Source organism: Chroicocephalus ridibundus, chromosome 1, assembly GCF_963924245.1.
Source record: "Chroicocephalus ridibundus chromosome 1, bChrRid1.1, whole genome shotgun sequence".
Taxonomy (NCBI): domain Eukaryota; kingdom Metazoa; phylum Chordata; class Aves; order Charadriiformes; family Laridae; genus Chroicocephalus; species Chroicocephalus ridibundus.
The window spans coordinates 137,562,522-137,579,247 of record NC_086284.1 but is presented as its reverse complement, the minus strand read 5'-3'; the positions used below and the strand labels follow the sequence as shown (position 1 = coordinate 137,579,247).

Below are 16,726 nucleotides of genomic sequence, written 5' to 3'. Positions count from 1 at the left end.
TCAGTTTAGTCAATTAGTTCATTACAATGACTAGTTTACCCCCAGTTGGAAAATGCTTCAGAATTGCAGAAACAGGAACCTTGTTTTCTTCCTCCAGTCAACAAATAAAAATGAGGGGTGAGGGAGGAAAAAAAAAAATCGACTAATACTAGATCAATATGACAAGAAACAATCAGTGCAATTCAAAAAAACCCAACTATTTCATTTGCTTAATAAAAACCCTTGTTATTTATTAAGTAATATTACCTCAGAATGTACCAGATACTCCCTTGTCACGTACAATTATCAAAACTTTTTTTTTTTCTTTTAAAGCACTACTTCTAATGCTCAGAGTTTTGATGGGGGAGACTGCATTTGTAATTACATTTTACTGCAAAGCCAAGTGCAGTCTGTCATAAACAGCACATAAAATGAAAAAAAAAAAAAAAAAATCAATCAGCCAGCAAATAAAGTAATTTGTTATTTTCCAAAATAAAAACCTAACTACAGCTGTATGAGGCTATTCAATTACTTAAATAGATAGTTGTGGACATTGTATAGATTATCAGAAAGGAGAACTAAATTTAGGTTAAAGGCCATATTTAGTTGCACATCAATATGTTGTAATGGCTATCCAGCACTGTGAATCACTCTCTCTTTAGGAAAAATAACTAAAAAGCACACATGCAAAATGGTATCGGAATTGATTTTGTACATCCATTCTTCTGTTTGCCATTAAAAAAAAAAAGTCACGATCAAAGTATGATGCAAGATGACAGCATTTCTCAGCGACTGAGACAATTCAGTAACTGCTTGCAACATTTGGCCAGGCAGTGAAAGCAGTAGCTCTCATGCCCATGGCTGCAAGCTCCGGTTGGGACACTGTTTGTCACGTATGTGCAAAAGAAGTAATGCTTCAGGAACACATTTCACAAAGGTGATAATGGGAACTGGGAGACCTTTGGAAAAGCATAGGTCAACACACATTTGGCTCCTAGAAGCAAACAACATCTCTTCCCCGTAACCAGAAAACTTCCCTTTTTTCAAACGCTAATCTGTAATTCCTCTTCCATGTATTTCCTGAAGGTTTTCCCCTCTTTCAGTTGAGTTTGGGTAATTAAAGTAACAAAGCCAATCTCTTGCTAGTCCTAGCAATCCAGACTTCACAAATCTCTCCAAGTCACAGAAACAAATTCTTCTTTAGCTCTATTCCCACTTACAATTAATTAGTGTTCTTGAAATCAAGACTGCTGGGGCTGAGACTTAAAAAATAATCCAGAGGAGACTAATAAACACTTGAGACCAGCCTTCCAGGGTGCAAAATTTTATAGTGAAGCACCTGAATGCCTATACATCATCAGAGCAAGTCTATCTTGCCTGGGATCTTGTCCCCAAAAGACAAGAAGTCTCTGTTTCAGGAAAGGCTTAACAGACAGAAAAAGCAATCTTTCCCCTGTGTAATTATAGGGCTTTTTTTTCCCCATACAGGTTGTTCGGCTTAATATCTTCCCCATATTATAGAATCATAGAATGATTCGGCTTGGAAGGGACCTTAAAGATCATCTAGTTCCCAGCCCCCCTGACATAGGGAGGGACACCTCCCACTAGACCAGGCTGCTCAAAGCCCCATCCAGCCTGGCCTTGAACACTTCCAGGGACGGGGCATCAACAACTTCCCTGGGCAACCTGTGCCAGTGTCTCACCACCCTCACAGTAAAGAATTTCTTCCTAATATCCAATCTAAATCTCCCCTCTTTCAGTTTGAAACTGTTATCCCTCATCCTATCATTAACACTCCCTGATAAAGAGTCCCTCCCCATCTTTCCTGTAGGCCCCCTTTTAGGTACTGGAAAGCTGCTATAAGGTCTCCCTGGAGCCTCCTCTTCTCCAGGCTGAACAAACTCAACTCTCTCAGCCCGTCCTTATAGCATAGGTGCTCCAGCCCTCTGATCATCTTTGTGGCCCTCCTCTGGACCCATTCCAACAGGTCCATGTGCTGAGGACTCCAGAGCTGGACGCAGTACTCCAGGTGGGGTCTCACCAGAGCGGAGCAGGGGGCAGAATCACCTCCCTTGACCTGCTGGCCACACTTCTTTTGATGCAGCCCAGGATGCGGTTGGCTTTCTGGGCTGCGAGCGCACATTGCCAGCTCATGTTGAGCTTCTCGTCCACCAGCATCCCCAAGTCCTTCTCCTCGGGGCTGCTCTCAAGCCATTCTCTGCCCAGCCTGTCTTTGCCTGGGATTGCCACGACCCAGGTGCAGGATCTTGCACTTGCCCTGGTTGAACTTCATGAGGTTTGCACGGGCCCACCTCTCAAGCCTGTCAAGGTCCCTCTGGATGGCATCCCTTCCCTCCAGTGTGTCAACCACACCACACAGCTTGGTGTGATCAGCAAACTTGCTGAGGGTGCACTCAATCTCACTGTCCATGTCACCGACAAAGACGTTAAACAGCACCAGTCCCAGTACTGACCCCTGAGGAGCGCCACTCGTCACTCGTTTCCACTTGGACATTGAGCCATTGACCACAACCCTTTGAATGCGGCCATCTAGCCAGTTCCTTATCCACCAAGTGGTCCATCCATCAAATCCATGCCTTTTAAAATATTATTCTACCCTCTTTTTAAAATCCATTTGTACTTTTGGCCTCCACAGTGTCCTGCAGCAGTGAGTTCCGTAATTTAACACAGATGGAAGAGGTACTTGTTTTAATCTTGCTGGCTGGTAATTTCGTTGCCTGCTGTTGTTTTGTACTATCAGAAATAATTGCTCCCCATACTACACTACTGTGTGATTTTACAGATTTCTATTATATCTCCCTCAGCAGTCTGCTTTCCAAGCCGAAGAGTTCTAGGCAACGTAGCTTCTCTTCCTGTGGAAGTTTCCCCAGGCAACTTCACTGCTCATTTCTGTATATTTTTCAGTGCCACTACAAACCTCCCTAATAATCAGGAAAGCACGCTGTAATCAGAACCAACCGATACACAGCATGGATTCAAACTGCAATATATCAATAATTTCTATTTTATCCCCTGTTCCCTTCCCACTACCGTTTTATTTGCCTGTTTGACTTTAAATTGAAAACGGAGCTCAGTTTTCTCTTTTATTCACCAACGAAATAATTTCCTAAAATATGATCCCAACTCCCAGACTAGTTCTGGGACATCTGTCAGCAAACAGGACCAAACAGCTCTAAGAGACCTCACTGTTTCTGTTAAGCAATAGCACCGTGACAGATCCTCACTCAAAACTACAAAGAGGGAAAAAAAAAATAAAATACTGCACTTTCTGCACACTTCTCCAAGCCTGCAAAACTCAGCCACTGCCCATCAACATGGTTCAGTTGGCTGTGCTAATTGGCTGTGTATACACTATTAATTCACTCTCTTCTTACTCTGAGGTTTAAAAGAAGTTGTAATTTGTCCCAGTTGGGAGGTAATAAAAGCTAGCACACGGTCAGTCACGGACGGCCCTGATGACTCAGCTGGTGTGAGGTAGCCTGCGAAGACACTATCTCCAGTGTGTTTGAGCCCACTGTTTACTGTGCAACGTGCGATACATATCTCAGGCCACATGCCATGAAATATTTTACAGCCCATAACTTTCTTTGCCTGGAAGCCGCTCCCACAGTCTTCCCCGAGTCCTCTTCCAGAGAACCCATTTGCTCAAGGCATTTGACAGTGGCACAACCACTCACACCACCAACTGAGAAATATCTTTTACACCCATCAGCGCACCTGTTCCTGCAACCTGGTGCCCTTCCTGGCACCCTGGGACTTAGCAAGAAGGAGTGCATCCTCATCCCTCTGCAAAAACAGTTCAGCCTTCGTTTCCTCACCCCCAGGGAGATGTGCCATGGGTCCATCATTCCACAGTCACAGCATAGCCCCATTCGGGCACCTGGCACCAACATGTGCCTCCACCAGGATGCTCAACCCAGCACAACAGTGCTCAAACAGAGGGAGCTGGTCCTCTGGAGCTGGGGTGAGGTTGCTGGGACCAGAGCCACCGTGGCAGAAAGGCAGTAGCACAGACGACTCTGGCCCATCAGCGCTACCTCCATCGCTCTGCAGGCTTCAAGTTGCAGCCAGTCTCACACAGTAGTGCCCCCACTGGAAATAATCCAAGCAGCTTCTCACAGACATGCCAGGGAGGACCCATCTGCCAAGGAACTTTTTTTCAGGTAGCGCTCCAGTGATAACTGGGACCAACACCCTCACCCCAGCACCTCTGGTTCCTCACACCCTACCACCTTGAACCTGAACTCCTGGACAGGTCTGAGAAAGCTTAACTTTGCCTGTGTTTTAAAGCACAGGGCAAGTAGGAAGATGAAAACTCCCTGTTCAAGAGGGAACATGGTGGAACAACAATCTCCAGTCCTAATCCACCAGAAGAAAAAAAGATTACTTCTGTCACGGAGGGGAATCCCAACACAGACCTCAGATGAGTTCCTAGAAAGTGGGACAGAGCTCCCCAGTATTGCTGGGTTTGCTCCATTTGACCTCCAAGCACATCAACAGGGCTTCACAGTGCTCCATCAATGACAGAAGCCACTTTTATGTGAAGTCCTTTTTAGGAAAAAAAAGAGAAAGAGAAAAGGAAAATGTGGTTTGCAGATACTGAATGCCTTGTTGTAGCCCTATTAACTGGATAAATCTGTCTCTGAATTCTAGTACTACTATCTCTGGCACTTCTATTAAACATTTCATTTATCTGGTAGAACTCCAAGCTCCTGGATTTCCACAGAATCCCATACCATTTAGAAAACAGTCCTAGTTTCTGTTAATAGATGTTTTGGAGGATCCCACTGAAGACATAATGGAAAAAATCACTTCAGCCATACTCTGTTGAAATTCAAACTATATAAAGAATCTCACTGTCTGCTGCATTCCATCAGTTTTAAGGATACTCCTTACTGGATGCTAGCTGGTTTCCTCCAGATTAAACTCTCAAGACTTTTCAAAATACATAATTTCCATGCTTGATCAGACCCTACCTGAGCTAGCTAGAAAAAACAAAACAAAACAAAAAAACCTACAACAAAAGCAGACAAAAAAACACCAAACAATGCCCTCCCTCAAAAAAAAAAACCACCAAGAAATGATTCATCATTCCTATTTATAACCATATTTGATTTTATTTTAAAATCAAACTTTCAAACCCTGGATTTAATATTAGCTAGCTGTTAATAGCTTAACATGTTAAGTCCAGTTGTCACATTAAAAGTATTTTTGTGGAATTATACTAACACTTAACTCTTGCAGTCACACCCAATGCTACTCTTGGCTTTATACACATCTTTAAAATGATTTACGACGCTATTTATTTCCGTGTGCAAACATTCCATAGAATACCAACATAAATACCGCAGAGAGACACTCTCTCTTTCATACCCATTTTCTCTCCAGACTGTCTTAACCAGAACAGTATTTGCAAACTGTACAAGAACAACACTGAACCAAAGAAACTGCATGTAGTTTAACAAGGAATAACCTTTGGAAAATCATTTAGATGAAGAATCATTTATAGCTTTCCTTAATTGTTATATCCAGTTCACTCTGGAGCTCAGTAGCATTACAGAAGAGAAGCAATATCATCTCTCCTTTCAAAATCCTTTATTTACCACTGCTCCAGACATTCCATAAACAAGTTGAACTTCAGCTGGAGTTTTCTGCATTTATTTTCCTGCCACCTGTGGCATTTTTGGAAAAGGGAAAAAAAAAAAAATCAGTATAATCTAGGCTTCAGTTCCATATGTTAGTAAAGAAGTAGATAAAGAGAGTAGCTGTCCTCTGTGGTCCAACAAAACACTGCCTGAAGACAAGTCAGCAACACCAGAACCAATATGGTTTAAATTTGGCTTGGGTTGTAGATCTAAAAAAATAACCCACGATAACCCACAAACAATTGCCACAACTCTGTTGCCAAAGGCACAGGAGTTTCAGTGGCCTGTCTGGTCTCTTTGCTCAGTCTGGACCTGAGCATGTGCCTGGGCTCAATTTGGCTTTTTCACGATTGCTCAGAGGATCATCCCACCCACAGGCTGTCCTGGGTGGCCTCCTTACCTCAGGAGGCACAGGGACACATTACGACCTAAAAATTAATTGTTGTGACAGTGCTACCAGCCACTGCCTTCACCAGCTGGTCCGCCCTTGGTCAGATGAAGGTGTTTCTGACCTAACACAGAGGGATGCCCTCCCACTCCCAGGAAAAAATAACACCATGCTGCCTGCGCATGGCTGATCCAGCCACAGCGACATAGTGAAGCAGTAATATCTTGCTCTCTCCAACCACTCAGCAGAGGCAAGTGGCCCCTACCAAAAAGGCCAACAGCCAAAAAACAACAGACTCCTCCACCCCACCGCCCTTAAACTAAAAAGCCAGCAACAAATCAGATCACTCCGTCATGATTTCTATAATAAAAACAATTTGTTTCCATGCTGCATTACAAATACTAAGCCTCGCTACTGCCCTGCAGAGGTAAGGACATTGCAATTTTTATGCCCGTTTCACACATAGGGAAAGCAAAGGCTAACATGAACATTTTCAAAAGCACTTTCTTTTGAATTGCTGTCGCTCTGGGGATGCCCATCTGAAGGCACTGAACCACAAACACTCCAAAATAAACGCATGCAAAAAACCCCCAAATTAGCCGATTTTTGGACTGTAGGTCAGAACCACACTACTGACCAAAGCCACAGGTTGCCTTAGCTCCCCTTTCTCTCAGTAAGCAGGTTATTATGAAAGCTTTTATCAGAAGGCTTCAGAAGGCAAGCACTCAAGGACTCAGATAGATAACTTTTCTAAAAGGCAGAAACCTCACTTGTGTGTAACTGTACAAGACTTCATCTCCCGCTTATCATCATTTCTATCAGCAAAGTGCTGCTTAGCCGCCTCCCTCCAAAAGGCACTTTGAGATGCATGCTGCAATATGCATGTAAATTATCATTAAAGTATCCTCTGTTTAATTGGGGCATTTCAGATTGGGGCTGCTGTTTTAATGGGTTGCCTCCCAGGAAACTGACTTGACCTGTAATGACACAGTGAACAGTAATGACCAGTGTTTAATTGGGGCAGTGTTAGTAAAATTTTGCTTCAGAGGGATTAAATTTAGCTGGTGCCAAGGAGTTAAGTGATTAATCAGGTGTTAAATAGTATGTACTTCTACTGGTCTTCTCCCATTCAATCCTACACCCACTGAACTTAATGAGAGTTTTGTCATTGACAATTACAGAGGAAGGATTTTCCTCCTAGTACACAAGTTCGCTAATAAACATTAAAGAACGTATTCTGCACTAACAGATACTCAGCCTTGGTTAAGGGTAACAGGGATCTGTCTGCATGGTGCTGAACAGTCCCTCAGCATGGGAAGCCCTCAGTAGGAAAGAGCTCTTTGCAAAAACAGCATCAGTGAGGTATTAGGAGACATAACGCATGACTTAATTTTTAAGTAAATCTGGGGAAGCCTGTTAAGATAGAAAGCTCAAACACTATGCTGATTCTCTGCCCTTCATCTTACGTGATCAGTCTTTTTTTCCTCCGCCTTTTTTTTTTTTTTTAAATGATTACAAAGTACATCCTCGAATCTGAAATGAGCAACAGTGAGACAAGTCCTCGAGCTAGAGGGTTCTGTGCCGACTCCTGCGGTGCCCATGCAATCACAAGGGCCGCTACGTACAGCTCACTGCGAGAGAAAGCGCTCACATCCACCAGCATACAGCTGCATAAAATCTCCACTGGAGCCAGTTGTGAAACCCGACTCGCAGGAAGATTCCCTGCCTTCAGTGCTGCCCACAGAAAGCACTCTCGTCTCAAGCATCAGATGGGAGCATGCAAGGGAGCCTGGGCGCGGAGAAGCGCTGGTTTGGCAGACCTAAATCAGCTGATTTCCCCCCATATTCCCAGTTCTAGTTTGCCTGCAACTCCACACTCGTGCCAGCACAATTGTATGTACGGTGGCATGGTAAATCAGACTAAGCAACTGCAAGTGCCAGATTTATAAAAAGGAAAATAAAACTGTGCCCTTTGGGACTCTTCTATTTGCCTGCTGAATTTTGAGCCTACACATGAGACCACAGTGATATTCGCAAGGTAGTATAATTTCAGGAAAAAAATAGGCAGTACCTCACAATCAGAAAGCTCCAGGTGAGGTTTTAAACAGAACTCATCACACTATGGACCTTAATTAATCACAAAAATCATCACACCTGTGTCTAAACTTCTAGTCCTGTCTCCCTTTGAGTTTTTGCTCTCATGTAAGCCTTTGCCAAGACATTTACGCTCTCCCTGTGCCTCAGTTCTCCCAGCCGGAGGAGGAGAGGTGACGCCATGAGGATCACTTGCCAATACTGTAATGAGTGCCAATGTCGTAGCAGTATTTACAATAATATAATCACCTAACTACTATGGCTCAGGATCAGAGGAACGGGTTTACTACCAACGTAGACCTCCCAACAGCTGAGATTAAAAAAGTACCTGAATAGGACAACCACACCAGATGTCCCTTCCTAACCCACCCTGAAGTCTGCCACAAGCTTGAAGCCTATTAGTTCATGCAGAGAGTGCGCTGATACCTTAAGTTGTAGTGAACATGGAGGGTCCAACCTTCATGCTCACCTCTGATGTCCCGAGATCTTATTTTCTGAACCCAGCGATGGCTTCTCTCCACAGCTTTGAGCACTTTACACACGCGCTTAACTTCCTTGCCACAACGGGTCTGCTTGCCATCAGCTAGGCAAGAACACACCCAAGTGTTGGCAAGATCAGGATATTAGGCATTATATTTCTCCTCTCTCAGGGAAAGAGTTAATGTAAGTAAGCACACATACTTGCCGCAAAACAAACACGTATAAATATACAATCATGCATACATACTGATAAATATTTGACACGAACAAAGATATTACTGCAAGTTTATATTGATCACCAGTAGTTAAATATATACCAAAAACTTCACCTCCTCAAAGTTTTCCTAAATCTTATTAGAGAGCTTCTCTAATAAGGAGAGAGAGACCATGCAATGAGCAGCTCAGGCACAAACATAGCACTAGCCTTCACTCCCTCCGCTGAAGCTTTCCATGGCTCATCACCCCAGTTGCCGTGGCATTTACTGCACGCACCCTTGCCCCGTGTTGGAGGAGGAAGGAGAAAAAAATAAATAAATACAGAATACATCCACCGACAGCACCGTTTCCAGTTCACAGGCTCCTAATGAAACTCTGCAACACCCTCACAGCACAATACTTGGCTACTTTTCAGAACAAGCTTAGCCGTGAAGTTGGGAGTGAAGCTGTGAAGAAGGAGAGCTTGCTCCTTTGCCTTGAACCCACGCTCCACACTGCGAGCCGGACTGGCATGCTGAGGAAATAATCGATCGTACCTGTACAATCACACTACCATTTAATCAACCCTCTTAAATCCAGCTGCTGAATGCAATCACCTTTAACTCTGCCTAGTTGAAACAAGCATCCAAAAAACAATGGTAGTTAGAAAAACTGAAGAGAAAGTTACCAGGAATGGTTTGACTGGTGAAGAAATACTATCATTTGAAATTCACATTTCTCTTTGAAAACATGTACTGTCTATATTTGAAGCTATTAAAATAATCAGCAACAGAGAAGCCAACAACAGTAGTTTCTGTAAGATAACAGCATGTAAACAAATCACACATTAAAAAATAAAAATAAGTTCAGACCACGATGTTTAGAAAGTTACTTAAAAAAAAAAAAAATCAGTTTCCCAATATCTCTCTGAACATAATGAAAAATGGGCATTTAATCATTTCAAGACTCAAACAGAAGTTTGCTTGTATCTCTCCTGTTATGTAGCTGATCCCTTACAATATGACTCTGTAACATAGCCTAGTGAGGGTAGGGAAGGACCAGTTTTACTGTTCCCGAAATTAAAAGTTGTGTTGTTGCTGATTTCAGTAAGCGCAGAAGCCAGCTTCATATTTTCAAAATGACACATGTCAAAAACAAGCAAACACAATTTATATGGTACTATTTTTTCATGATATTCATTTGTGTTCTTCTGTCCAAAGAACACAGCCTACCTTTACCAGAAAAAAAAACAGTAGTTATATTTCAGTTTATATATATATATAGGGATCTGCTTAGTTAATTGTACACATTTTGCCTGCATTAGCATTTTGCCATCCTGTAACGTGCATACAATACCCCATTATTCAATTTGTCCATCTGTGTTATGAAAAGTCAAACTAGACTCTCTAAGCCACGAGACTTCACGGGACACAGGCCTAAACACATTTACCTCAGCAAGAGAAAATACACCCAGAAGTTTTCAAATTGTGGTCACACTGTACAAATCGGAAGACTCCCACCGTAAATGTACACACATACACACGGGACAAGCAAACAAAAAAAGCATCGTGCTTTTAATCTGAATATATAAGCGTTTATTCCAGGCTCTTCCCCTTAGAGAGAGTCTGGAAGTCACCTTTTCCTTCCAGGCAGGGAGAGACAACCACTAAAGCACTCTTACTCGGCAGAGTTAGTTGCGGGCAGAAGGGAGATTCCTGGCTGGCAAGAAGGCAAAGCCACTCCTGAGGAAAACGCATGATTGAGAGAAAACCGAGGGAGGGAGAGAGGAAAGTCCTACTTCTAGTAGGCTGCTAGATAGGAAGGGTCTGGACAAAAAAGGAAACTCAATTTTGTTTCCATTGTCTCAGCTTCATACCGCCTCCACTTAAATCCAGAAACTTCACGGGGCAACCCCTTCCTTCGACAGGCCACGGGCAAGGGAGAAACACTTCCCCCGGGCCCCGGCAGAGCAGCCCTGGCTCCCCGACCTGCTGACGGGGCGAGCGGTGCCAGTACGGGCAGCGAATAAAAATAAATAACAACAATAATACGGATATTTAAAAAAAAAAAAAAGAATAAAAAGGGGGCAAAATAGGAAAAAGCAAGCCCCACAGCCCAATCTGTTGGTGGAAGCAGCGGCGGCCGCATCTCCCCGACGGCAGGAAACTTTCTGCCAAGTTACCGGCGGGGGACGGCGGGCGGCCAGACCCGCCGCGGGAGGCCGGGCCGGGCCGGGCTCCGGGGCTGCCTTTAAAGAGCCCAGCCGGCCGCCGGCTCCTGCCATCGAAGAGCCCCCGCCGCCAAAACCTGGCCGGCCGCGGCGGCTTTACGGTGCGGGTGTCCCGTCCGTCCCCCACCCCATCCCACCCCCACCGGGGCTGACAACCGGCGGGAGCCGCTGCCCGCCTCCCGCGGCCCCCCCACCGCCGGGGTTCAACGCGGGGGGACCCTGACCCCACCACACACACACACACCGCCCCCCCCCCACCCCGCGACCGCCCTTCACGCGGGGACATTAAAAATAAATAAATAAAAAGAAGAGGAAGAAATAGTTATTTTCACCCAAATAACCAGGAGCGAAACGCAGCGCCCGGAGGCGTCCCGCGCTGACAGGGGCCGGCCGGCCGGCGGGCCGGACCGAGGGGCGGACGGAGCTTTACCTTGATGCAACACTGAGCAGGAGCCTCAGACATCTCTCAGGAGGGAAACGGCGAAGCCCGGCGGGGCGGGCGCGGGCGGGAAGTTCTCGGGCTTTCCCCACTTTCCGCTCCTCTCCCGGCCCGGCGGCTCCGCTCGGCGCGGCGGGGCCCGACCCGGCCCGTCCCCTCAAGGGGAAGTTACTGCCGCCACCATCGCCCGGGCGGGCGGGCGGCGGGCGCGGAGCTGCCCGGGGGGAGGCGCCCCGCCGCCGGTGTCCCCTCCTCAGCGCCGCCGCCGCCGCCGCTCCTCTGGGGGCGCGCGCGATCGCTCCCCCCGCCCGCCCCCCCTCCGCAACAGTCCCTCCGCGCGCGCCTGGAGCTCTCCGTGCGCGCGTGTGTGTATGCGTGTGTAACTGCGCGCGCTCTGCCCGCGCGTGAGCCCGGGGGCGCGCGCGGGGCACCGGGATGCGGAGGGGGGGGAGAAGGAGGAGGAGGGAGGAAGGGGGAGGGGTCCCCGCTGCCCGCCGGTGTTTTCCTTCCTGGAAAGAGAGAAACCGAAAGGCGGCGGCGGCGGCGGGGGCCGGGCCGGGCCGGGCCTGGCCGGGCGCTACGCCCCGCCCCGCCCCGCGCCGCTCATTGATCGGGAGTTTCGGGGGCCGAAACTGACGTGGGTTCCCGGCAGCCGGCTCCGCCCCTTAAAGGGGCTGCGCCGACAGGAACTTGCCTCCGCCGCCGGAGGGGAGGGACGAGGGGAAGGCGGGGCGGTGGCAGTGCCCCCTCCCGGGGAGCGTGGCGAGACGCCGGCGCCCCCGGGTGCCGGTGCGGGCCAGCTAAAGCGGAAGGGAGGCTGGGAGGGCGCAGCCGGGCCGCGGCGGCTTATTTCGTTTTCGTTTGCCTTGGCGGGGGGCGGCGGTGGATGGGGGGGTGGGGGGGAATGTGTCGCCCGGGCCCTTTAAACGCCGCGCACCGGCCTTCAGCTCCGGGCAGGGGGGTGGGCGAGGAGCCGGAGGGGGGGGGAAGCGCTGGCCCGCGGGCAGCACAATGGCCTTTGTTCCGCTGCCGGGGCTGCCCCTTTAAGAGCCCCGACCAGGAAATGAGGCTCGGGTTACCGCGGGGCACGGGAAGTCCGGGGCGGGCGAGCGGCGGGGGGGGCACCGCCGGCCCGTGTGTCCCCAGGAGCCTACGCGCAGAGTGGCCCGGCCCGTCACCCCGCCGAACACAAACCTCCCCCCGCCGCCTCCGTGCCTGCAAAGCCAAAGGGGCCCCCGGGGGGGGTGGGGGGCGGGAGGTGGTCCCCCCGGCCCCTCCAGCCCCTGCCCCGGCGGGGGACCGGCCACCCCCGGGGATCCCCTCCTGCCAGGCGGGGAGGGAAGTCCCCGGCGCTCCGCCGGGGGTTAGAGCCCGGAGCGGGTCGCACGGAGCGCAGCGCTGAGGTCGGGGGCGGGGGGGGGGGAGTTGCATCACCCGCACTGTATGGGAGACATCCTGTGTATAACGCGGGTTGTCCCCACCTGCGGTGGCGTGACGCTGTTGTCCTTCACTCTCCAGCTCCTAGAGCCGGAGGACTTGGGTACAGCCTCAGCCCTCCTGACGGAGGGGCTGAAAAACGGGGCGGGGGGAAGGCAAAAAGGCAACTTGGCCACCTCTTGATCTGAGTCTTTGCGGTTTTTAAGGACAGTTTGGGGTGTCCTGGCAGGCCTTTGGAGGCGGCTGCTGTCTTGCAAGTCCCCAGGGGGCCTGAGAGCCTGGTCCTGCCCGTGCCCATGTCACTGCAAGGCAGAACCACCTCTGGAGTCTGCCATAAGGATGCTGTGCCTTGGGATAGAATAGGCTCCTACCAAATGCTTCGGTGCTAACAAAAATAGCAAAGGAGAGGGAATGCTACCACGGTGTTTTGATGCAAGCCTTGGCTCACGTTACGTGGCGTCTGCTTAAGCGTGGCATGCTTGCATCGAATGTGGTGCCGCTTCGCCTGTGTGGGCAAGAGGCAAGACTGCTGGGATCTCCCGGTAGGCATCCCTTGGTGGGCTACCACAGGCCCATTTTGCAAACCGGGATGAGGTCCCCACAGCCTCCTACAGCTTCGTTTTGGCCAGTCCCTGAAACTAAACAAGGAAGAAGGAGGGAAGGTACTATTCCCCCTCAGCCTAGCAACCAATGACCCTTTTTTTAATATAGGGCCAACTCAATAATAAAGGTTTCATATTTAGCCATCTTCCCTCAGCATGGCTGAATTGCTGGAGTAGAGTTGTTGCATCTCTGTTGCTTTTACAATGCCGCTCTCTCCCCTATTATTCTCTCTGCTTCATCACTGTGACATTTTCCCTTTCTACCTGCACAGTTACCACTGGCTTTCCCCAAGTGCTGAGTCATTATTCTGTATCTCATGGCAAGTTGGGGGTTTTTGTGATTCCTTATATTAAATGTAGAAATTAGAGATGGAAAAGACCTGTTAGGTCATTTACTCCGCTCCCCTGATGGCAGAGGATTTACAGCACATGCTTGATTGGTTTGTCCGCTTTTGTTTTAAATGCCTCAGGTTATGGGGCTTCCACCGCTTTCTTTCCGAGACTATTTGCCGGTCCAACAAATCCCGTGGTCAGGAAGATATTTGGCCTATATTTTCATTTGTCCAGTTTCACCCAATTACTCCTCATTATGACCATGTATTGTACTCCCCTGAACCGTTTTTCTCCTCTCTGTCTCTTTGTGCCTGCACCCAGGTATCACTTCGTTTCCTAGCCATTGCCATTCATTCTTTTTATCTCCTTTCATTAATCTGCCCCTGCAGCCACTTTATCATTGCCGCTGGTCTTCTCTGATTCCCACCCAATTGATCATCATCTCCTCACTCCACGAGTGCCTGCATTTAGGGACAAGTGTCTGCCTGATCCTTTGTGAATGCAGCCAAAACCCCATCACAGTTTAGTTTGATTCCAAGTTGCCTCAGAAGCTTGTAAAAAATTTGTCACCTGCCGTCGTCCTGAATCAGATCTGGTCCTGTTACTCCTGGTCAGTGTTCCCTCTTGCAGTGCAACTGCAATCTGTTTTTCTCCACGGAGATTGTGGTGAAGCTATGTGTCCCAAGTCTCATTTTTCTGCCTGGAGTTTTAACATCTGCTCTTTCTGGGGTCACTGATGTCTGCTGTTCCACTTTGATTAACAATCCTAAAGAATACAGGTCTTGATCCACCTTGGCAGACCTCTCAACCAGTATGAAAGGTTGCAAGTATCTGTCCAAGATCACAACCTGGTTTAGAGCTGTTCTCTTCCAGCTCCTTATGTTCTTTTTTTCCCACTACTCATGTGAGTGTGGTGGATGGTAATGAGAAAAGGTAGGGAGAGAAATGGTGAGTGCAGCACCTTTCCAGCTGGAAGTCAATCCCACTGAAGCTGCTGTAAGAAATCTGGGAAAGGAAACATGGCTGGACGAAACACATGCCACACCGCCTGTAGTCTGCCCATACTTCGAGAAGTAAATACGCCGCAACCATGCTAGCCGGGTGCTAGCATAGTGACTGAAGAACATCCTTGTGCTTTGTTAGCTCTTTGTTCTGCCCTTATTTCTCTGACCTGATTTCCCACAGTTCCTCTCATTACTTGCATCTCTGGAGACCTCAAACTATGTGGTCCGAGCTGCTGCTCTTGCAGGAGACAGAAAACGCTACCAAATCTCCTGATGAGCAGGATGGCCTGTGGTTGTGGGGCAGTTGCTCTGGAAATGTGAGGAGAAAGCTTCTCCAGCTGTCAGCTCCCCTTTAGCTCTGCTCCGCGTGGAGATTGCACAGAGCGGAAAGGAAGTCCATTATCTCATATTAAACCTTGAACAGGCTCCCAGTTAGTTTCCTTCCCTCTCACCTAGAGGCTACTGCTTAGCTTATCTCCAGGGAGGACCCTTTAGTTAACAGCAGGATTTATGATCCTGCAGAGCCACCTTTCATCAGCACCCTAGCCAGAAATACCCTAACTTTTTGCTCGGATAGATGGCAGCAATACTGATATGGCAAAACCTGTAACCATACTCTGGCCTGTGAAGTGAGGCCAAGTTCCTGCCTTGCTTAGGGCGCTCCCAGGAAAGGGAGGTGGGTGGCGCATTTGGGGGACAGCAGTAGGATGAGAAAACCCATAGGCAGAAGTATGTTCTTTCTCCTCGTAGCAGCCTGAAAATCTGTCTTTGGATGTTTGTATTTTCTGGTCTAGAGTTTGTCCCTGAAAACAGAGCAAGCCCTGAAAAAAAGGAGACAAACCAACCTTTCATTGTGACTTTTCACTTTCTGTCCACTGTGGTGCATCCGCATACCAGCTTCCACTGGTCATCTGTCACCTGGGGCCTCTTCTACAGCCATGAGACTCCCAATGTCTTCCTACCTGCGCTTTCTCAACAGCTAGGCTAGTTTTTTTCATTTGTCCCTAGAGGATATTGGAGCCTTTTTCCCAAAGGAGTTAGACAACTTGGGAACTTACATCCAGCTGAAAACCAAGATTTTAATTTCTTCTTTTTTGTACTGGTTGTCTGGTTTCAGCAGTGTAGAGCAGTACCTCAGATGTTTGCAATAATCATTGACTTCGCCTCACTTTTATTAGGGAGACTTTGTTCATGGTAGTATTTTTTCTTTCCTCTTTATATTTGCAAAGGCACTCATTAGTTTCCACTGCCCAGTTATCATTAACTCATTCTACTCTTTCTCCACTGTTATCTTTTCCTTCCCTTTATCTTTCCCCAGCACAACTTAACTGACTCACTTATTTAGTGCTCGCTTCTTTGCTTCATTTGTATTACTAGTTTTATTTTTGTCTTCCAATGTTTGAGCAGATACAAATAGTCAACGTGACTTGATGGGCCTGCTGACAATACTGAGCCTCCACAGAGATGGCTCTTCCAGATTGAAGGACAGGATCAAGCTTTTAAGGAACAAAATGCGGTAGGAGACAGTAGTAATTTCCAAGAACATGCAAGGATACATTGATGTTAGCGTGCAACAGAGTTTTTAGTCCTGAGGACACACCAGGAAATTCATGAGAGCTGATGCACAGAGGTTCTGTGTCAGTGATCCCCATTGCACATTTAGCACTGCAGTTCTTTTCCCCTTACCAAACTGGTTTCTGAAACCTAATTGCATTTTATGGCCATAGTGTGCATCAGTCATGATGCTTCTTATCATTACCAGTAAGATCAGCTTTCACTTCGTGTTCTCAGGCAAGTCCTTTTTCCAAGATTCAGACAAGTTAATGTTTCTTGTGGTAGAAGTCCCAGATCCTTGGCTTTTTAGGAAGGTGTAAGAGTG

General features: G+C 47.8%; 1 protein-coding gene across 4 annotated transcripts in view; it reads right to left on the bottom strand.

The window, feature by feature from the left end:
* The window catches only part of ETV6 (ETS variant transcription factor 6), a 143,118-nt gene extending 131,141 nt beyond the window's left edge, over positions 1 to 11,977 (bottom strand). For all 4 annotated transcript variants that reach the window (XM_063355398.1, XM_063355406.1, XM_063355411.1 and 1 more), the window contains exon 1: positions 11,463 to 11,977. Coding sequence is in view for 2 of the 4 variants with exons in the window: in XM_063355406.1 (XP_063211476.1) it covers positions 11,463 to 11,495 (33 nt within the window). In the remaining 2 variants the exon portion in view is untranslated. The remainder of the gene's footprint in view (positions 1 to 11,462) is intronic.
* Between the last annotated feature and the right edge of the window lie 4,749 nt (positions 11,978 to 16,726).